At 36.3% G+C, this 23,199-nt stretch overlaps 1 protein-coding gene across 2 annotated transcripts in view; it reads left to right on the top strand.

The window, feature by feature from the left end:
* The window catches only part of LEMD3 (LEM domain containing 3), a 51,406-nt gene that overhangs the window by 12,049 nt on the left and 16,158 nt on the right, over nt 1-23,199 (top strand). For both annotated transcript variants that reach the window (XR_012654527.1, XM_075058258.1), the window contains exons 2-7: nt 9,005-9,039; nt 11,420-11,486; nt 18,690-18,757; nt 20,716-20,795; nt 20,876-21,024; nt 22,870-22,971. Coding sequence is in view for 1 of the 2 variants with exons in the window: in XM_075058258.1 (XP_074914359.1) it covers nt 9,005-9,039; nt 11,420-11,486; nt 18,690-18,757; nt 20,716-20,795; nt 20,876-21,024; nt 22,870-22,971 (501 nt within the window). In the remaining variant the exon portion in view is untranslated. The remainder of the gene's footprint in view (nt 1-9,004; nt 9,040-11,419; nt 11,487-18,689; nt 18,758-20,715; nt 20,796-20,875; nt 21,025-22,869; nt 22,972-23,199) is intronic.

Raw genomic sequence — 23,199 nt, 5'->3', positions numbered from 1 at the left:
TCAACTTTGGAGTTTGAGGAAAGCAGACCACTTCCTAATTTAACATGGAGCTGCTGGTGTTGCCATATTTTCAAGGTGGAGTTTCCTCTGCTTCTGAATATCTTTGTGTTTTTTTTAATTTGTATTCATTTATTGAAGTCATAGGTGTTTTTTGACTTTAAAGTATAAGAACCTAAAATATTTGGGAAGGAGCACAGAAGAAGGGAGAAGAGCTATTTCAGAAACCTATTCCAGTTCTCTTGCAAGTGAAGGTGTTCTCTACCCATTGTAAAATGTGGGTAGGTGTCTTAAGTCTTACGTTTCTCCTGGTGATGTTTTGCAACTGCTGATAAAAGCAGTCTTAGTGTGTTTGTTTTTTTCTTTTTTTAAGAAAAAACATTTAAACACTAGCCTATAATGGAGACTGTGTGTATGTGTGTGCAAGGAATGTAATGTTACCTAATTGTACAATGCATGGCAAATGCACTTCTGAGCCATTTTTCCTAATAGAACACAGACAGCTGTTTCTTCATTGAAATGTAATGTTTTGTAATATAATGTAAAAGGGGCTGTGTGCAAATTCCGTTGCTATAAACCATTTCCTTACACTAGTAGAAATAAAACTGGAGAAGAGGATACTTCATTGTAAGAATTGTTTTACCTTTCCCCAAATACAGATAATGAAAAATGATTTTGTAAATAACCAAGCAGCTTAATGTGCTCTTGCCTAAGTGTGCTTTTGTACTGAGCATGCTTCACTGAGATTAATGGAGGCATAGGGGAGATAGAATTTGGGGTGAAGACCAGTTCCTGGGTGGGTGTAGCCGCTGGAAGTACAGTCTGGAGTGTTTGGTGACTGGCACTTGCTACTTCTGATGACACCCCCCACTGCCTGAGCCTTTTCTGCCCAAATTTCTTAATCTGTCTGGTTAATTTCCCTGGAGTTGGGGAACTAAAATGCAGTTTTGTTTTCTTGCCAATAGTGGTGTTCTCAAGCTTGTTCTGTTTCTTGGTGTGGCTGCATTGGTTCTTGTTTGGGCTCATTTGCTTGTTCCTTCATCTATTGCATACAGTTATTTTCACAGGGTCTGCTAGTAGAAAAAGTGAACTTCCATGTTTTTTTCATATGTACAGGCAGGTTGCACATTCTTGCTTTTGGAACAAGCAGTGTCTGTACTATAGCTCTGTAGGTGTTTTTTTTTCTTCCCTGAGTCTTGCTATGGTTGATGGTGATCTTTAGGAAATGGGAGACCAGAAAGAAGGAAAGGCAGTCTCTCTGTTATTATTTGCAGGTGTTAGTTTGAGGTATCAGCTCTGTTTGAAATGGGCACTTTGATGCGGTAGATTCTAGCTGGCAGCAGTATTCATGGAGTGAATGTGGCAATAATATAGTGAAAACTTCTTCTGAAGTCAGCTCTGATGTTTTGGCAACTTTCAGTTCTAGATTTATTTTATAAGGCTTTTTGCTTAGAAAAGGTGATGTTCTGAAGAACTGACTTAGAACCAACTATTCTTTCAGTTTCACAGTACTGGGATATCTACAGGCACTACACAGATTAAAATATGTTACTTTAATCTTTTAAGCACAAAACTTATTCTAGGTTTTCAATCATTAGTACAGATACTAGAATGAAACAAGTATTTTTATCCTAGTGAAACTGAATAATCTGATGAGAAGCTCTCCCAAAACTTTAGTGTCTCTTCTTAAATATGGACTGAATTGACATGACTCTTAAGAGCATCTTTCAACATTCAGGTCTATTCTAACCAGTATTTAAATAGGCAGGAGTAGATTTAAGCATTTTTAGAAAGGGTGATGCAGCTAAAATGTGGAGAGGTTTTTTTAAGAAGCAGTGAAGAGCTCCAAAGAGAAATTCTGGTATTTCTTACCCTTTTACTTACAATAATGAAGACTGATATTTTCAGGGCTGATAGAAAATGTCTGAACTGAAATGTTTATCCCAAATATGATAGTTTTAATTCTTTTAGAGGTGGGTTTTGTCAAGAAAGAGATTATGAAATAATTTGGTTATATCATCAACGCTTATATCGCCTATTGACAAACAGAATGAATTCAAATGATACTGGGGAAGAATGAGCATTAAAAGCTCTCTAAACTGGGGCAGTTGAAAAACTGACTTGATGTTAAGGAAAGATTCAGGTGTTTTTAGAATTCTCAAATCCCTATGGTAGATTGTGCTGCCGTTCAAAATTGGTATGGCCAAGGACTATTCAAACTGTAATGGTGTACTGATTTAGAAATATAAAAACTTTTTCCAAAGCACACAAAGAAGATCTGTAGTGAAGGAATTGCTCAGCTTGACATATGACTTGGTGTCTTAGTATCAAAGCACAGAGATTTAGCCTACTGGTTCAAAGTGGCTTCTACCTGAATTAGCATAATCTGGAGATGGAGGTCATGCAAAGCTGATCATTTGTTTTTAGTGTTGAGTAATTGCAAAGAGGAGAATAAAGGCAGGATTATTTTATTTAAGCTGTTTGAAAGATGGAGCTCTGGAATAATTTATTTCCTGTAATAATTTGTTTGTTTTGTTTTGGTTTTTTTTCCTGGCATTTTAAGGTTTAGGAGCTTTAAGAGACAGCATGTTAGAATTGTCCTTGATACATACACAGTATGTCACTGGGTGGAATCATTACTTGACCCCAAACTTACAGAAAAAAGTTACAGATCTGATTGTTGATGTTAAAAGTACCTGGATTGTAAAATTATTGAGAACTTGTTTCCAAGGTTGTGTAGAAAAAAGCTGGACTAAAGGCCAATTTTGGCTAGCAGTGCTTCCAGTATTGTTGCTTCTGCTGTTAACAATACATTATCCAGCTTTTTTTTTTTTTTTTTTGACAAAGAAAAAATTCTAATGGAAAGTATTAGGTTATCCACTTACTGAACACAACTTTACAGGACAAATTTTGGAAAAAATACTGCTTCTGTTTTGGGATTAGTCTGCTTGTGGCATGGTGGGTGGTGAGGAGAAAAGTACTTTTCTGTTTGTAGGGAGGAACATCTTGATTCTGATTCCAAGTTGCTAACTTGGAAGTGTGTGTTGCAGTGTACAGTCTCTGAATCCTTGTGTGGATGGTATTTGGCACTTTTGGTATCACCACATTGAAAAATTAAGTGCTTACAGGTTAATTGGGATCATTCTTGTTTCTGCAGCTGTGGCTTTGCAGCTCCTTGAAGTTGCATTGGAAAGTTGCTTTTTTTTATAAAATCAAATTATCTGTACGTTCAGAAATAGATTATGGCATTACAATGATTCTGTTAAAAATGTTAGCTTAATACTCTGTAGTGGTCAAGAAGGAAACACAATGGTAGGATTTTCTATTTTTTAGGAGAGGAATTGAGAACAAAGTATATATGAGAGGATATATTTGAGAATATCAGTATGGCACTAATAATCTATGGCACTCCTTTATTTTGAATAGTGTCCAACTCTGGTCTCCAACCTCCGAAAGCTCATAGCAGAGCTACAAAAAGGTTCAGAGAGTAGCAATATGATCAAAAGCATAGCATGGCTTTCATAGCAAGGAGGAATAGGATTCAAGTGTGGAAGAGTGAGGACCAAGGGAGAGACTGAGGAATGAAGTAAAGGCATGAGGATTATGGAGAGGGTGAATAGGGTCTGATTACTCACTGTCTCCTCTAATACAAGGAGGAGTTTCTCAAGTTAACAAGTGGCAAGTTCAGAGTAAGCAGAGAAACTGGTTTTTCACACATGCACGTTTAAGTTATAGAACTCTGTGACCATATGTTGCTGAAGTTAAAAGCTTGCTTGGGATCAATGTGGGACTAGACAAATTGGTAGGGAAAAATACATCGGAGTTGATAACTTGGGGAGGGGGAAAGCCACTTCTGCCTGTCTCAGGAAGCTTCTGAGGTGCAAATTTTTTTATGACTGGGAGACTATTCTGTTGAAATGTCAGCATATACTTTATATTCTTGCACTCTGACACTCATTTTTGCCACTTTTGTTCTGTTGATTTCCCCCCTCCAGTTAGGGACAGGTGTCTCTGAAAAGAGTAAAACTTCTTGCTACTGCTGGAGGCAGGATTCTGGGCTAGTTGAATCCTGGTTTGTCCTTGTGGGACTGTTCCTTCATGCTTCAGTTTTGATGTTATCTGTTGAAGCGTATTGAATACTGAAACTGCAAGAATGGCAACACTGTTCAGGGCAAAGAACCACAGCATCTAGGAGATAGGAGTAGTGGAAGGATTAGCTAGCTACCTTTTGGCATCCTAATTTAGTGAGCGGAAGGTAACTGGATCCCTTATTTTGGTACCATGTTAGTGATATGGTTCTAGCTTATATCCTAAGCAAGGGTATTTTTATTTGTGCATGTCTTCTTTCTAGGTATGACTGCCTGTGAAGCTATGTCAGTCTTTGGAACTTGTACTAGTAAGGCTCTATAAAAGCTGACTTGTGTGCTCATGAATGTCTGCAATTAGACTGCAACTTCATGTCTGTTAAACCATGCTTTGAAAAAGAGAAATCCCACTTTGTGCTCCCTGCTTGTCTTGCTGAAGAAAACTAAACCCTTGTAAAAAATTGTTACCAATGTATTAGGAAAATGGGTGGTGGTGGTGGGTGGTTTTATTGTTACTTTAAAGATGAAAGCTTCTGTAGTCTTGTGAAAATTAACCTTGTATGTTGACACTGACTGTGCTTGTATTCCTAAAGTTGAGCATCTCTGTGAGATGGCTTGGTACATGCATTTGTGTTGATGGTTCTGATTGGAATGCTTTGGAGCTGTGCTGTGAGCCTTAGCTTTGTATTGGTGACTTTTTGTTACTTGAGACCGACCAGTTCTGCCATTCTGAGGAATTCTAGTAAGCTGTCAACATTTACAGCTTGTCCCAACAGTAACATGTGTAAATTAGTTACTTCTAAGGGTCATTAGCAGTCTTTTCAGTTAATCAGAACAATATTTGTATGCTGCTTTGATTTTTTTGCAGGCTTTTTGGTAATCTTATTGTCTTGTTCTTGATTAACTAGCATTTAAGTAAGATCACTTATTAAAAATGGAACTTAAATAGCATATCCCTTCCTGTTCTGCAATCAAGTTTCATGTGAAGATGATGACCCTTAGTATGCTTACCTTTTGTTTCCTTCCAGATCTGGCCAAAGAATCCTATTATCATTACACCTTACCAGGAATAAAGCTCTTCTCCCAGTGTATCAAACTTTCATGCAAAATGTTTAGCTATTATAGTGTTTCAGGCAAGTTGGTACAGTTACCTTTGTCAAGTTTTTGAGGTTTTTCTTCCATGAGAATACTCTTGCTTTTTTATCCTGCAGCTAGTATTCATGTGTGACCAAGTAAAACTGCCATGCTTCTCTCAGTTTTGGTGCTGTCTGGGGAGTTCTAATAGATAATGAAATTGCCATGTCCAGGTAGTTTGTTGCATCCCTCCTTTTTTGAGGGCAGTGGATGTGGTTGTTGGTTGGTTGGCTAACCACGAGAGAAGAGCCCCTGGGACATCAGTCAGGAGATTCCTGTTTTAGAAAATGCTCTTGATAGTTTTTAGCTTTATAGTATAAGTAGATGAGAACTTGTTCTTTGAAGGTCATAAAAACGTGAGCTTGATAGATAGACTACTTTCAAGGCTGGTAATTGTTGCTCTATGGTAGAGGTCTTGAACCCTTTTTGAGGAGGAGCCTGGGAAGTATGATAGCTTCACATAAGAAACTCAGTAATTAGTTACTAAATTAATGCTTAGTTTGGTAGAACAAGAACTTGTTACCTTAAAACTATACTTATCTATTGTATGAACTCTCAGGAAACCTTTTGAACCAATAATGTTGACGTAATACATTGAAATACCTTAAATGTGGTGGAGTAGATGAAAACTTTAACATCTGTGGCTGGAGCAAGTGGGAGGATTTGCTAAGAGCTTAGATCCTGGACAAAAGAAAGGGTGGATTCAGAACAGAGGAATTACTGAAGTAGTTAAGGAGTGGCCTTATTAACTCAAGTTAATCAAGGTTATGTGGTAAATAGATGCGGATTGATTAACAGTTGTTAATTGCATATGCAGCTGATAAATTGCTGCAGTTGCATTTAACATACTTGGCTGTTAAGGCATCAAGCATCCTAAACTATATGAACTTCTTATATAAAATGTATCTCACCTACTGGTTGACGTGCCATAAAATCACTAACTTCAGAGGGATTTCATGGAGATCCTATAGTGTGAGTTAAAATAATGAATTACAAGGATTTTTAAATTTTTGTGATAGATAATTTTGGAGGAGAGTCCTTTTTTTTTGGTCACTTTAACCACTATGTATTTGTGAAGGAGGGGCAAACATTGACTGATCTGGATTGCTTCGTAAATTCAATGTTTTAATTTATCCAAATACGAAGCTGCTCACATGTGGGATTGACTTTACACTGGAATTGTGATACAGGGAAGATCTGAGTATAGCACCACCATTGCCTTCACTTAATTGTTGTATGTAGAATTGTATGTAGTCCTAGTGTGTGTAGAATTGCAGCTGACAGTTTTCAGTTTGCACCTTTGCAGGCATGGAAGTACTGCATTTGTTTGTTCCGTGGCTTTCGTCAGTGCTAAAATATATGTTGCGTATACTGAAATACCTACACGGTTGTGTCTCATGCCTCAATCCCCTTCCCCACCCTCTCCAATCTAAAACCATATAATCAAGATTTCACGTATGCTCAATAAGATTGACCTTGGGAAGAGACCATGATTACATAATTATCCTGTCTGGATAACTAACGATCAAACTGGGAGGTTGGCAGTCATCTAGAGTCTTGGCTGTGTTTCTCTAATCCTATTTTAGGCTATTTAGATTACAAGTTTAGTATACTGGGAATGTTCTGCTGAGTTAATGAATGAAATACATACAAGCTTTGTCAAGTGTCTGAGAATTTGTACCTATGAAATTAATCATGGAAGTGGTACAGGGCTTGATTTACAAGAGTACTTGAGCATCATCTGCTTCTATCAGTTTTAATTAATCTGATATCTGAATCAAGTACTCAGATGTCTGTGAAAACCTGTCCCTGTGTTTGAGTGGGTTTGTTTGTTTGTTTCCCCATTTGCTGTGTCAGAGGAAGTTAAAGTGCTGCTTGCTGTTGGGTAGGTAGCATGCTTAATTTTCTTCTGAGCTCAGGCACATCGACAAACCGTTGTTTGCAAAGTTTCAGAGAGTCAAGCTTTCTTTTTCACACAGAAAACATTTTCATTGCCCCACTGTTTTATACATCATTTATTGGTTGTAATTGTAGAAAGGTGTTCCTTACCATTGCTACATGTAGGAGCAATGAAATGGTAATCATTTCCGCTTGAAACTTGCCTTTCAAAAATAAGGTGAAGTGAGTCAGCATCTGGCTGCTGCCAAGAGCACCATGGAATTTTGTGCAGGTAATAAAAATTACATTGTTTTACAAACAATTCATTTTTCTGTTATAAAATCTATTATTTTTTTTCAATTAGTCATCCAGATACGATTATGCTTGGCAAAGGTTAGGGGGTCCCTGGTTTATAAGTTGGTTCTTAGTTTCTTTTGCATCCTTCATTTCTCCTAAATGAGAAATCTTGCCATGAATTTGATCTAGTGTGTCCACCTTTATTTCTCTTATTTTTCCCCTTTATAGCTAAATTAACCGATCAGCTTAATAATCATGGTTATGGTTCAGGAGTCAAGATACTGTCAATCAGCTGACTGTTGGGGAGGCAACTCCTGATGTTTTGTGAATATCTTTGCGTGTGGGAGTGCCTTATAAGAAGTCACATTGGTTAACACTGTCAGAGGCTGTTGCTGAGTTATCTTCAGATGCAGGTAGAAATGCAGTGTGAACAGCTGCAATATCTGGGGTGTGTGTGTGTGTGTAATTAAGTATTTTGGACACTATTTAAGATGGTACTTGTCTTTTACTATGCCTTGGTATAGAAGGTTGAACTGCAGGATTTCAAAATGCATGAAATTCTTCCCAGACTGAGATTTCTTCCAGATTCTCTATGCAAATGCATCAGACTTAAAAGTAGTGGAAAGTACTCTTTTTCTTTTGGAAGAACTCTACTTTTTGTAGAACTGTATATGGAGCAGTGTGCCCTTTCAAGTGCTACCTGCTTTTGGTGTACTTTCAACATCAGTGTGATGACATTTACAACCTAGACCTTCAATTTTGTGTCGGGTTTCCCAAGATAGATTTTTCTTTTCTTTTGCCTTTGTGCTTGGTGAACTATGGTCAGTAGAAGCTTCATTTCCTGTTTGAATAGCATGTAGAACTGTTAATATCTGTATGAGCTCAAACTGTGGGTGAAGAGTGTGTAGCTTAGAAAGGCAAAACAATATGCTTTAATGGTGATTGCTTCCTTTTCAGTTACCAGCTGGTTGGTCTTTTAAGTGCAACCATAGCACAAATTACTTGTCTGATTTCAACTTCTCTTCCTTGAAGAATATATTTTTGTAGCCAAGAGGAATATAATAGATAAAGTTATGCTTTTAGGAGCTCTGGAAAGTGGTTTGTTTAGAAGGGAAGGAATGGTCATTTAGTCACACTGCACTTTTCATCTGAGCTGTCAGTGTCATCTCTTACTCTTGTCAAAACAGAAAATGCTGATGAGTTGTACAGCTTTGTGTTGTATGGATTATTGCTTAGTAAAAAAAGTAGTTTTACTTTTTTAGACTAGACACTAAAAAATATAAAACCTTCAAATTAGGACTCAATTGCATTGACATCTTTAAAGCAAGAGTTTGGCAAATGGCAAGCATGGTTTTGTTTGCATGGAAATAGCTGTGAAATTTGCAAATATACAAGATACTGCTTTAACCTAAATGCTAGTATAGTGCATTATCAAATGCAGAGTTAAGTCAAAGGTTAATAGCTGTCTAATTTGTCACATCTATTTATCACATTATGGACTTTTTTGTTTTTATCTAAAGATTACAGTGTTGTCATAAAGCTACAGTGCTGGTATACCTTTTCAGTATTTTCAGACTCTAGAATGAATTAATTTTTTTTCTTTTTTTTGACAGTCAAGAATCCCTTCAGTGAAGAACTAAAAATAAAAGTAAGTAAAACCACTTAATATTGAGATTTTAGTCTGTCAAATGATTGTATAAAAACAATATAGATCAGTTCAGAAGGATGCAGTTTCAGATGTTTTGCATGAGATGAATGCACTTCTTGAAACTCTAAGGTTTTGATTTTTTTTTTTTTTTTTTTCATCTTGGGAAATGTAACTAGGATTACAAGATTTGGCTGTGGCATGCTGGTTGCTTTATATACTAAGAAAATGTTACATAATTTGTGTTGTAGAGCTATGAGGAAGAATTGTGGTGTTCTAAGTTTTGAGACTAAATTTATCAGTTTGTCTCTTACTGTTACCATTTGGCTTCTCAACCTTGAAAGACAGCTGGTAAGACATGATTGACTTGAAACACCAGGATCTTACTTAGTGCCATAGAAAAGCAAGGGTTAGCCTCCTTCAGAAAATGGATTTAAAAGTTTGTTTTTTTCACATTGATTCTATTCTGTTACTTGTTCCTATATTCACTCTTTCAACTGGAATATCAGGATAACCATTTTTGAGATGTCACCATTGAAGGTATCTGTCTTATTAGTTCTGCAGCATGCGTTTTGGTGGTTCTCTTTTCTGGCCTTCAGTCTTTCTGCCTGGACTGTAAATGTAGTGACTTGCTTTTCTTAGGCATATATAAGTAGGTATTGCAAGATAATTGTGTGTGGGTTTTTTTGTCTAGGATTGAGCTCTCCAAAAGTGAATAGTTGTGTACTCTAAGTAGGTAGCCTTGGCTAGTTTCTCGGGTAGAAAATGTTTCTGAATCTTTTGAACAAATTGAATTTTGTGGGGTAAATTCTGAGGATTCTTTCAGAATGACTTCAGTAGTGCAGAGAGAATGCATCTTGTGCACTGGACTTGGCAGCTTGAGAACCTGTTTTGTGTATTACCTTCTGTGTTTCTTGTGTACTGTTCCATGGTAATCCTACTCCAGTTTGTTAGCTACGAAGGTTATACTGTTCAGTTCCTCCTTTTAAGTGGTCTGACCATTGATCTATGAAAAAAGAATTTGTTCACAAAAGTGTTTCACGTGTCTGCCTCAGTGTAGCTATTAGCGAAGTCTTGGGTGTACCTACTGACAAATAATTGGAACTTGGAGTACTGCTGTTGTGAGGTGTGTGGTAGAGGACTGATTTTCCTCTTCTGCCATGCCTGGTATTTTCCAGCCAGGAGATGAGTTAATAAAGTTGGTTAGTTTCCTGGGGAGTACCAACTATATCAATTTAATATCAATGATGGTTTTGTAGGACCAGAATAGGGAGAGGTGATGCTGGTGATTGTTGGTGTCATCCATGGGAATTAGTTTGTCAAATGTTTGCTCGATGAAAGAAGTGTTCTGCTTTTTGGTAGCAGTTTTCTTATGAAAAAAAAATTGGAGTGTTTAAATTTTAAAATTGTCAGATAGTGCTGGTGCATCAGGGAATTAAACTTAAAATACATTGGTTTTTTCAATGCGAGTATAATCAGATGCACAAACCGGAAAATTACCTTCCTTGCATATTTTCTGAATAAAGGTTGTAGTCTTATCTCAGCCATTTGACTCTATCCCAGGAGTCAGAGCCAACTTCAAAAAAACCCCAATGTTTTAGAATGGCCTTTAGTACTTAGTGTATGTAATTGCATGTTCCTCATCTTCGTATTTTAAATCATTCCTTCTAATAGAAAATGTTTCTGGATATATTTCATTGAAATTGCTCAGTATTTTGGTAAGTTTAACTCCCCTGTAACAATTATATGACATTCATGCTTGTTTTGGGAATTAGGCCTTTTTATGCTACTGGCATATGCAGGAAGTGTCAACAAGATTGTATAGTCCACAGCTTTCTGGTGTTGGTTGGTTAGTTTTTTTGTGTGGCTTTTTAATTAAGTTACTGTGGTTTGAAGGTAGACAACAAATGTCTTAGTTTGCTATGAATTTCATGCAGGAATACGACCAGATGGTACTTTAGTGTGGCTTGTATGAAGTGTCACTGCACATTTATTAAGAATAAAACTGTTTAATTTTACATAGTAGCTGTCAAAAAAACCCCAAATGCAAACCCACCAAACTTCTTTTGGATCATTTTACTGTTCTCTCAGTAGTATTAAAATAACCTTTTGAGCTGTTGGTTTCTAACTGGCAGATCTATCACAGTCCAGAATGCAATCTAGTTTAGTTTCAGTTAAGATCTGAAAAATCAATATTGTGAATACTTTGATTCAAAATCTATTGCTTGTATCATTGTTGATGTGTGAAACACTACAGCTTTCCACCTGCATGTGTAAAACCATTTTTTTTCTTATGGCATATAAAGATTTTGGGGGTAAATAGAAGAAAAATACATCTCTACTAATGTTTATTTTAACATTAATGTGTTTTTTCTAATTCTAGGACGATGAAATAAGTCTCATGATGAACAGCTTATATGCACTTCATGATAAATTGGCACAAGTAGCAGGTAATGCTTTAAAAATATTGTGACTAAGTGTTTTGGCAACAACTACAAAGAAGTCTATGCTCAGATAGTGATTTGCAACAACTGGTATATGCTGGGGCCCTGATAACCGTTTAGAGTTCCATTTGGGGAAACTAGAAATCCCATTTCTAGCTCACTTACATTACCTTTTTCACCAGTGTAGCGCTCTTTGTTGCAGTGTTTTTTAGTTAATGGGATAAGCTGTTGAATATTGTGATCCTGTATGGTTTTTGATCTAATGTCTTAATGCTTTATTAAGCTGATTTCATTAAGAGGTTTAAATATGCTATATGTGGAGATGAATATGTATTTATTTTAAAGGTAGTTATTTCACTACGGTGGAAAAATGTCTGAAAACCAAAATACTTTGCAACAATCAGAAAATGGTTACTAATACAATGAACAGTAGTGGTTGAACAAGATTGCCTTGTTAGACAAAATAGTTTGTTAACCATACTAATTATATAGTAGTGAAAAGTGCTGTATATAGTAATGTGTCAGATGGTGTTTAGATCAGTATTGAGTATTCAAAGTAAAAAATACAGTGTTTTTGCCTAGAGTCATAATTAACACAGCTTTAAACTGTATAGATATTTACACATAATCAGTAAATGGTAAAGTTAAGACTGTATTTATAACTTTGGCATCTGGTGAGTGTGAGTTACAGCAGAATCTATTTCATGACTATTAAGCCATTTATTTATCATCCTTGCTTATTTAATCCATAGTGCATTTAGGAGGCAGTGGTTTTGTGGTTTTTTTTTTTTGTTTTTAAGCCTTACTGTTCTTTGTGCCAACTATTTGTTTTGCAACAGCAAGTTTCACCAAGAAGGCTTTTCCACTTACAGACATTTCTCAAACATTAAAAAATGTGGAAACAACTCTGTCAGATACGAGGCTGACAATTTAATATATCAGGGCTATGTAGGAAATCTGTGAGAAATTTGAGCAGCTATGTAGTACCTCTAAATTGCAAGAGTAATCTTCTTGCAGAAGCTTTTTGTTTCCAGAGCATTTACAGTATCTGCAGTGAATAAAATAGATATTTGGACAAACCCCACATACTACTTCTTGTTTACATTATTCTTTAACCCAAAATAGTGAAAGAATGATGTTAATCTGAGTATATGCAAAATAATAGCTGCTTTAGTCTTCATTTTGTTGCTTTCTGGCTGTGAATGCCTTCCAGTGTTGATCTTTCACAGGTCAATTACATCTTAATACACTTTTATCTCTTTCAAACTATTTCATACTTAATAGATGGTAGTAGATAATTCCATGCTATAAATCATTGGGGCCAAAAGAATTTTTTTCCATGCAGGGTAGCCAAGCTGGTGTGTGTAGGAATGTCTTATGAGACCCACAGCTGTGTGCAGTAGAGCACTGACTGGCATGCAGTGGAAGTAATGGGTTATGCTACTTCTCTCCCTCTTTTGAAAAGAAAATATAACAGCTTGCTGTTCCCTCAGTGTGTCATCTGGCCCTCTGGTGGCCATACAGTAAACAGAGTTCTTGCCTGAATAAAAAGGTTTGGCACCTCAGTTCTACATCAGTGAAAGAAAGGGAGTTTTCTTCATTAGCTGGAGCTTACTTATGTGCACGTACACTTACAAAAACATTTACCTGTCTGCCTTATGAGAGGAATTTGTATGCTCCAAGATGACTGCTTTCTTCCCCAGTTCTCAAAGGTGCATTAATCTCTATTAATTAGTCTATTCCTGGCCAGGAGATTCTTCAGTACTTACTTTCAAAAAATATAGCTATACTTTCTGGTTAGATGATCCCACAAACTGAAGCTGTGTTGTGATATCACCTGGTTGCTCAGCAGAGTAGCTTTCATGCAGTCTGAAGAATGACCTAATTCATCTGTACTTAGAAGTTATCCTCAATGCCAAGTTTCTTGAGGTATGAGAGGAAGAAGTCTGCCGTCCGTTTTTGAATACCATGTTGATGTAGACCTGGCACAATATCTGGAAGCTGTTTAAACGTCATAGAACAGAGAAAGCTGCTAGAGAGATGCAGGGGTTTAAGTGTTGATCTTGTACACGGTGCACCACTTCAAAGGGCAGAGAAGTAAAGGAATGTAGTTTTAGTAAAAGTGGTGCTTTTCAGGTCTCTCTGTCACATACTTGGAAAAGTTTCTCTCATTTCATACTTGGCCATGAATCATTTGTTCATGTTATAACTATTAATATTAAAAAGGCAGGCTGGAAACTTGCAGTAGTCTGTTCTGTTAAGCTTTATTCAACATCTTGACTACCATGAAGATGGTCACTTCAGAATTTGGTTTCTAGCCCTCTTTGTTTTATTAGACTTCCTCCATTTTTACTGAGCTTGTTTCTTGCCCTGTCAAATTCAATTGGAGAGCAAGTGATGGGGCTTCTATTTTAGAAGGTAAAACACTGGAAGTTGTTTGAAGGAAGAAAAAGGGTAACAGTTTGTTAATTTTATTTGACTTAGTATATACTATGTTCCTACTGTAGATGCCTATTCTGTACTGTGGTGCTCTGATAGGATGTAAAATGATTTAATTATCCTATAGAAAAATAGATTGCTTTTAATGCATCACTGTTCTCAGGATTACTAGTCTGCCAAACCTATGGTGAGTAATGCCTACCTCACAAGAAACTAGAGGGAGAAGGAGTATCTATCTACTCATCCAGTTCTGAGTTGAAGTTTGTGTTCCTGTGTTCTTGTGTAGTGGTTCAGCCTTTCTTCAAAACAGCAACTCTTTATAGGCAGTATATATTTCAGTGCCTAACACTTTCTCCTAAACCAAAAGATGTTCTTTACTTAAATTAGACGTCCTTCAGGCATATGTTGATTATTGGATGTCTTGGTCTTTCATGGAGAGACTTCAATAGATCACATCCATTTTCAGCAAGGCTTGCAAAATGGATAAAGCTAACCACTATATCCACAAGAAGCAGCCAGCTACCCATGGGTACGACCCTTCTTTTTTTTTACTTAAGGAATTTTTATTTAGTTAGACATTTCTTTTGCTTGGCATTCTCTACGGAGTGATGATCTATCAGATCTGGATGGTTCCCTTCTGAGCTAGTAGACAGCACGGGTCCTTGAGATGCAGGAGTGAATTAGACTTGCATATGTAGTAAGGCTTACTGATACATCCATGGCTGGAAGAAAATCCTGGCAAAACACTAGATATTACTTAATTTCAAGTGTCAGCTACTGTATCTGATTGCTGTCACAGGCGCTCTGTTCTGTCACTCTCCTTAATCTTTAGTTCTTTAGGTAATTGATATTGTGCTGTTTCCAACTAGTGATTTAAAGACTATTTAGCCAGTTCTGGTTTTCTGCAGTGTTATTAAACTGTTGAATTTGCCTTTGGGAGATCAGGCACTCTTACTTGCTCTCACAACACTTGTTCTGCTCCTGCTTTTCTTCAGCTACCCGCTTTAGTGTCCTGCTGCAAGTAACCTGTAAGCATGGGACCTGCTAAACAAATGTTTTGTACGCCATTTGCTTTTTGTATTGGTTGACTGTATCACATCAAGCTATAAGCTAGTGACCTGTGCTAAATCCTTGCGTTCCTTAAAGTATTAGATTTCCACTGGGTTTTGGTTCTGGTACTTTTAAGAGAATGATTTACATTGTAAAGCAAATATTTTAAAATTCTGAATATTTCTGTTAAGTGTATATGCTGCAGCTCATAAATTCAGCTGAATGCCTAAATGAAAGTCAGTTTCAAATGTTCTAGCCTGCATGGAAACGCAGATCCCGCTTACTTTCTGTACTGAAAGCAATTGTGAGAACAGACTTAAATGTTTCTTTTGAACTGAGCCTTTAGTTGCTTTTTTCTTAATATTTCTAAGAGAACAACTCAGCTTCGTATGTGACTTGCCCAAGTACTCTAACATAAGCTAAAAGGTAATTTTGTGATCCTTGTTGGGATGTGTTACTTCTTCCCTCCCTACAAAGGCAAGTAGAATGGTTCTCTGATTGCACTTGAAATTGAAGTGATCTGTGCCCAAGAAAAGTTTGAGCACAAAGATCCGTGCTTTCTATAAGCTCACAATAGGCGTTTAACAGAGGGGCAGGTTTTACAAAGAGCTTAGATGTCTCTTGCAGCAGACCTGTGTAAAGTTTTTTTGGTTTGGTTTAGGTTTTTTTTTTGCCTCAGCTTCAGTTTTATTCCTGGGATATAGGGCCTCAGATGGAACAGTTGGGAAACATTTTTGGCTCAGACTATGGAAAGTGGGTTTCCAAGCCAAGTGGTTAATGATTGCACCAAAGTTATTCAAAGTAAGCCTTCATTTGCAGAACTATTAGCTAAAGCTTGACTGAAATGGCATATAGGAATATCCTGCTGTTTTCAGTAAACCAGAAGGTTGTCTGACTTGTGAATTGCCTAACTTTCTGCAGGCTTTCAAATTCAGAGTTTCTCAGAAGAAAGCTGTTAAAAGGTTCTCAGCAATAGATGGGTTGGAATGAGAAACTGCATCTCCAGCAGCTTTTTGTACAGGACTGAAACTGCATAAGTCTGATTAGCTTACTCGTTTCAAGAGTGGGAGGCAAGATGAAAGTGATTTTTTTACACACACACACCCCACACCCCCCCAGTATTGCATGAAGGTAATTTGAACTGATGGGCCTTTGACATTGTCAAGGCCTAGGCAGCAGAGGTGTTTTTAATTGTTAAACTTGTTCAGAGGCAATATAACCTGAAAAAAATTTCAGAAGGTAGACTGTGAGGAAGCTGTCTGCTGGTTTTTGAAGATGAGACCATAAGCTGTGAAGTCAGTGTGTTGGCTGCATACTGCATAAATGTAATTCTTAGAGGAAGGCAAATAAGATTAGAATTTAAAACTACCAAAGTAATCCAGTAGTCCCCCACCTGAGGGAGCTTTTGTCCTCTTATAAGAGGTAATACCGTGTTCTTGTAAGATTGAAAATCTGAAATTAATCCTGAAACTTGTTTTTTAAGCATTAATTTTTCACAATCTGGTCTCCTGCTTGTGTGGTTTGTTTATTTTTCTTTTGTGTGTATTAACCTCACCCTTTCTACTCTTTCTTATTTCATGAACGGGCTTTCCTGCTTATCTAGATAATTAAAAACCAACAAACAAAAAACCCCAAAGTTCCTAAGCAGAAGGGTCTCATCCCCCTGCTTTTGCAAGCTGTTTTGTTCACTTGAATTATGACTAAAATGCTTTTTCTGTATTAGAAAGACCCCAGGAAGACTTCAGGTCTTACCAAAGAACAAAAAAATGTTAAATGGATGAATACCTATCAGACTTGCTACTGTCATACAGCTTAATACCTGATTGAGACTGTACATATGGCTTCTACAGAGATACACTTTGGTTTTGTTGTATTTATTCCATCAGTTCTAGATTTAAAACAATGTGTTTACACCAGAGTACAAGTATGATATATAGTTTTCCCAAATCTGCTAATCTTGAAATATTTAAGTCACTGATGATTAGTCATGTGAATTTACAGGTTGTAGAGTTTATGCTGCAGAAAAAGAATGTCTGCCTAAATTACATACAAGAATAGCTCATATCTCTAATTCTGGGGCTGACTTCTAAGTTCAGAATGTTTTGTTGGCAAAGGTGGTGTCAATTTTCACCAGTGATCTCTGTAGTTTTGCTATTGCAGTAGACTCAAGCACTTTTGAAGTCTAAGATGTTGCATGTTAATTATCAAGTGAAACAACTTTTAAAGTAGTGCCTTTTCTGCTCAGTGCTTGATTGAAAATACACACATGCATACAGGCTTAGTTCCAGCAGCACTTCTAGTCCAGGTAGCATATGAGCACTCTTAAATGAAAGAGTGTTCCTATTTCTATACAACCCAACAGTAAAAGAAGAGCATCCCTGTTACGTTGATGTGCTTGCAAGGCCAAATTCACTTAAATCTATTGAAGTGTATTGAACAAAACTTTGCTTTAGCAGTCTGAGAAGACTTTTGCTTCATAGAAACACTTATTTCTTTGGAACTCCCTACTGTGAATGAGACATGAAGATGCTTCTCCGTAACTTGCTAGTGTTGCCTAATTTTTATTCAGATTGCCTCAAATGTTCTTGTTTGTGAGGGGAATTAATACTTGAAGTTGCTCCATTTAAAGGGTATTCCAGTGTGGAGTAATTCCAACTTTAAATACTTTGTAAGAGTATAAGCAAATGTTTATATTTATATTATATGCATGAGATTCTTAAAGTTTCCTAGCCTTGCTATGGCTTTAGGAATAATAGAGCTTGGCATAGATTCAGGAGGATAAGGCAGGCGTAACCCCGAGCCAGTAAAAGACTGAATTTGTTGTTTACTATTTTGTTCTTTTGACACAGTAAAATTATAGTTACAGATGCTAAGATTTCTTTCTTTTTAGAGAGATCAAGAAAAAAGTGAATTGCCACTCCCTGACAGTTTCTCAAAAATTATGGCCTAGTGATAGGTAAAACTGGTGTTAGACCTTTTCTTTTTCTGTGTGACTTCATGTTGGTATGACTGTCAATACAAGTTTTTTTTGCATGAATCAGGTACCTTCAGTTTAGCAAAGAAAATCAGGAAGATGGTGGCGCATGGCTGTGAGGACTGACTGTGCATATAACACCTTATTTCCTGACTACTTCTGTATACTTTCCAAAAGAATTAGAAGGATGGTAAAACCACCAGTTTCAGGCCATATTGGGATTTTGTGCATGTTCAGGAAGGTGATGAGTTATTGTGATAACTTGGACCAATCTAAAATGTAGTAACTTTGTAGTGCCTGAAATACTGTTGTGGATATGTTGCAACTGGAACTAACTTAGTCTGTATAAAAGATAATACATATTTCAGAGTAAATAGAAATTATTTGGAAGAAGCTGAATCAGGGTACAGCAACTGTTCCATAGTAACGTCCTTTTGATAGTTCTTCATAGCATGTTTTGTTCTACTTCCAGTGTAAATACGAAATTATACTTTCTGAGCAGTATATGAAGTTGTATTGATGTGATTTATACATATTATTAGCTGTGACAGTCTTCATTTTTTATATTTTTTTGAAGGAGAAATTTGTCCAGACATTTTTCTAAATTTTTAGTGGAACTTGTGAGAATTATTGAGCTACTGCTGCTTGTGTAAATTGTGTTAACTTTAAGCTTGTGTTTAGGTGATTTTATTTTATATAATGCAGTAATAAGTAAATAAAAATAAACACAAGTTTAATTTTACCAGGGGAACATGAATGTGGCAGCTCTATTCAAAGAAATCTTACCGTCCAGGAGGCAGCTGCGTATTTAAAAGTAAGCAAATGAGGTATTTTTTCGTTGGTTGTGTATAAGATTTGTGTAAGTTATAAATTGTAAGGCCTGGTTTCATATCTAGTTGTATTGACTAAAATTTGACTTGGTATACAATGTTATTTGGAAATGTTTGGAATTTATGTCTTTAACACATGCTACTTTATGATTTTTATTTGGGCGTGTAGCAAGATTTTGGGGGAGAGGGAAGGTGAAATAAACTGGCTTAATTGCAATGGAAGTGTAGATGATAGTGATTCAATGGCATGCAGTTTTTTTCCCCTTAGTTAAAACACCAGGGCTTAAATTGAATTGATGGAGATAGTTGACCAACATGAAAATCATAAATTTATGAAATTCAGATCTCTAGAATCTTCTCTAGAAATCAGTATACTATGTTTTGAGAGTTAGTAGAAAAGGATGCTGTCGTCTTTTCTTTGGGAGGAGAGGTTGACATGTGTCCCTGTGCAGCAGGCCTGACAGGCAGCAGCTGTATGGAGACACCATTCATGGATGCTTTAAATAGAAATGGTGAAAAAAGGCCTTTTTGTTAACTTGATAGGTGTGCAGTATTATGAAATCCCACTCTGCTGTCATTCCCCTGCCTCATTCCCCAAATAAAAGATGACTTTTGCCTTGTCTTGATAGCTGTAGGGTTTATTTTAGCCCATGCTGGTGTACCCTTCAGTGGAAGACTACTTGAAGCTTTTAAAAGGCTGAGAGTATAAGATTTCTCTGATTGGATGGGGGGAGTTAAGCTGATGTGACTTAATATACAAACATGTAAAAATTTTACGTTTTGGCAAATGTTTACATAGTGGACAAAAAGTGGCAATGTTAAGAGCATCCTGAAGAAGCTACTAACACTGGTTTATGGTTTGGCGATGATATTCTATATCTGCTAAAACCAGTGCATTGTGGGAATACACTGGAAAAAATGAAGCTGATGCCCGATAATTGGTGGACTTACCTATCTATTGTGCTGAAAAGATGACAGTTGTTATCATAACCACTGTTTTAGCTCTGATAAGAAGCTCAAATCTCATATGAAAATTTGTTACTTTGTATGAAGTCTCATTAACCCTACAGTTCCTCATTTTGGGAGTATAAATATAACTCCTTTGCAGAATTTCAGTGTTCAGTGATAAAACTTTAATATTTTACTCTCAAAGTGAAAATAAAAGTTACTGGTTTTTTGTAAGTGCTTATCCTTTAATTCTAGGCCAGTTACATTATGTGAGGTTCAAAGGAGAGATGGAGATAAATCTTTTTGGAGAGTATAATTTCAAATACCGTAGTAACTTCCATTTTTGCTTTTCTTTTTTCCTGCAAAAGAACATGCAAAGTGAACTATGGAGACAGCCTTAGCTCAAATAGCAGTAAATGTTCTATGATAGCTGATACCAACTAATTAAAAAAAAAAAAAGTCAATTTCTACATAGTAATACCAGTTCTTGAACTACAACACTGGACTATTTGCAAAATATCAGTTAAAATTTATTTTCCTCAAGCTTCTTTAAAAAAAAACAACTAACAAAACAAACCAAAAAAAACCCAAACAACCCCACACCAAAAAAGCCCCCACCTGAACTGCTTTTATAGGACCCATTTTCAGCTGGGTTTATATCTGGTTTTTACTCTTGAAGTAGATTTTCCATGAGCACCGCCTAGTGGCTGAATAATTTTTTTCTTGCTGTAGGTTAGAATTATTAATAATAAAACAGTGAATGTGCCTTGGCTTTTCAAACAGTCCTTAATTTGAGGAATGCTAGTAAGTCAGATACCTGCTCATAGCATGTATAGATTCACTTTGTGTAGTGAACACTTATGCAAAATCTGAAGAATCAAGAACAAAACCACGTAGTTTTGGCTACTAATCTGTGCAGTATCTGAATTTTATTGTGGCATGATAACTTTCTGGTTATTTATGGAATTACTTATTAATATTTGTCTTTTGACAGAATTTAGATCCAGAATATGAAAGTGTACTTAACACAGCATTACAATGGATCTTGAATAGTGGGGAAGACGTTGGCATAAAGTAAGTGGTCTTTATTTCTTATCTTAATTTCTTCTAACAGAAGGCATCCTTTTTCATAAATACTGTGTATTTTTGAATAGGTGTCTCAGCAATGACCCTAATGAGATGGATGTCACTAATGTGACAGATGTGAAGTATCTGGAATCCACTAGTCCAAAGATGTCTTTCAGGTGTCGTTTTCGCCGTGCATTTGTTAATGTAACTCACAGATTATCAATATTGCTTTTGGGTAAGTTTAATTAAAAAATCAAACATTTTTTGTTATAACTTGCGTTTATGTAACTGAACAGGGAGAAGTAAACAGCATGTTTAGAGAAAGTTTTTATTCAACCACAAAACTTGGAGATCCTATCAGTATCTTGATTACAATGCAGGTTGCTTTGCACTTTCGTTGCATCACTGTATTTTCACATTGGTTGCTATCATCTGCTGCTGTACTCATTCTTTGGGAACTCTGTCTTTTTCCCTGCCAAAGCAATACCTTATGGCTTTCAAAAATTCCAGTTTGAACTGATTTGAAAAAGCAAAATGCTCAGTAAAAAGACATGATAGCCTTAATTTTGAGGATATTTCACTGTTTTTCCAGGAACTTTGGAAACATAACTACAGAAAAGATGATTTTCCTAGTTTTAGGAAAAGTTGGATACCCAACATGGTTGTCACCAAAAAGTCTTACCTCTCAGATGATGTTCTGAAAATGTATCTAGTCCTTCAGTAAGACTAATTTGTTTAGTTTTTGATAGTTCTCTAGTTAAGCTTCAAATTCTTTCAAGTTTATTTAATTCTTTACCATACTGAAAACTATGCAGCATAAAAATACAGTTCAGCTGAATGCAGACACTTCAGTCCTTTCCTTGTGGCTGGTTAGAAATATTGAAGATGCAGTGTTCATCTCATGCACCTATTGAATATTTAATACTTTTTTTATCCTAATATCTTAATAATCTCATGCTTATGAGCGGAAGACTTGAGACTTTCTTCGTGAGCTTTTTGACAAACCAAAAGAATCAAAGGCAAACTGTCGCAGATTGCCATCTTCCTGTTAATAGTCAATGTGAGGGTTGAATTGGGATGCAGAGATGAAACTCAGTATCCAAGTCAACCACTGGTCTCATCAGTCATGCTGAGCAAATTGCTCCTTGTCTCAACTTTCTCATCTGTAATTAAGGTTAATAGGAAGCACAATTTCAAAAATAAACCATTGTATAAATGTTAGATGTATTGTCATAAACTAACACCCATTTTGGCCTAAAGTGGTGTCCCCTGGTCTCTTTGATGTATCAGTTAACATTTCCTTGTGATCACTGGTATGCAAACCAAACTACGTATAATTTGTGTATGTGTGGTTTTGGTGGTGGTGTGGTTTTTTGGTGGGGGTTTTTTTTTTGGTGGGGGTGGGGTTTTTTTTGTGTGGTGTGTGTGGTGTTGTTGGTTTTTTTTTTTTTTTTTTAAGAGATCACGGGTGTAGTGGTGCCCTCAGCCTGAGATAGAAGAAGGAATAAGATTTTTATTTTCCGCTTATGCTGTTGGCCTTCCTAACTAGATTGTCCTTTTGGGGAATAATCTTTAAAGTAATAGAAAAAGAGCATGCAGTACTTTGTTGCAAAAAATACAAATCTGTAGCTGAACTGAAGGAGTCCAAGTTAATTAGTTTTGACTGGTATATCTAAAGCATGTGGCTTGTATATGAATCAGTGAATATTGTGTATTTTTAAATCTTTAACATGTTCTAAATTGTCAGTTTATGTGACTTTTGATATGACTTTGAATTTTTCCAATATAATTGTTGTACTGTTTTTCTTCACAAATGGGTAAAATTTCAAACCACAGGCATGGGATACCAGGCTATTGTTAAAACAATGAAATGTTTTTCTAAAGGTAACTACTCTTCAAAGTTTAAGAGTTCATGTTGCTGTGTTAGTAAAAATAAAATATTGACAGTGAGTACAGTGTATTTCACTAGCTTTGAAACTTAAGTACTTCAAAATGTTAGCTAGTTCAGCTAACTTCTGAAGTATGTGCTGTAAACCAATGTTCTAATGCTGTTTAAACAGTATTATACATCTTAATGCAGGTATAGCAGTGGTTTGGGGAGTCTTGCACTACATGAAATACCGTTGGGCAAAAGAGGAAGAAGAAACGAGGCAGATGTATGATATGGTGGTAAAAATCATAGGTATGGCATTTTGTGTGACCTCTGTATCTGTATCACCTCTGTATAAGCTTTCAAAGTACTGGCATTAATTCAGTTATGTTTGCTGCCTGTTTAGTTGTCAGTCATCATGCTGTTAGAGTTCTTGGTCAAATATGTGTCTCGTGCTTTGTTTCTCTCTTTAAAAAAAATAATAATCATCCTTTAAACCTAATCAAAGCTTTTGGTATAAAGATTGTAATTTGTGAATTA

The sequence above is a fragment of the Buteo buteo genome, chromosome 26 (genome assembly GCF_964188355.1).
Source record: "Buteo buteo chromosome 26, bButBut1.hap1.1, whole genome shotgun sequence".
Taxonomy (NCBI): domain Eukaryota; kingdom Metazoa; phylum Chordata; class Aves; order Accipitriformes; family Accipitridae; genus Buteo; species Buteo buteo.
The sequence above is the reverse complement of the archived record's forward strand: the minus strand, read 5'-3'. Positions and strand labels throughout refer to the sequence as shown.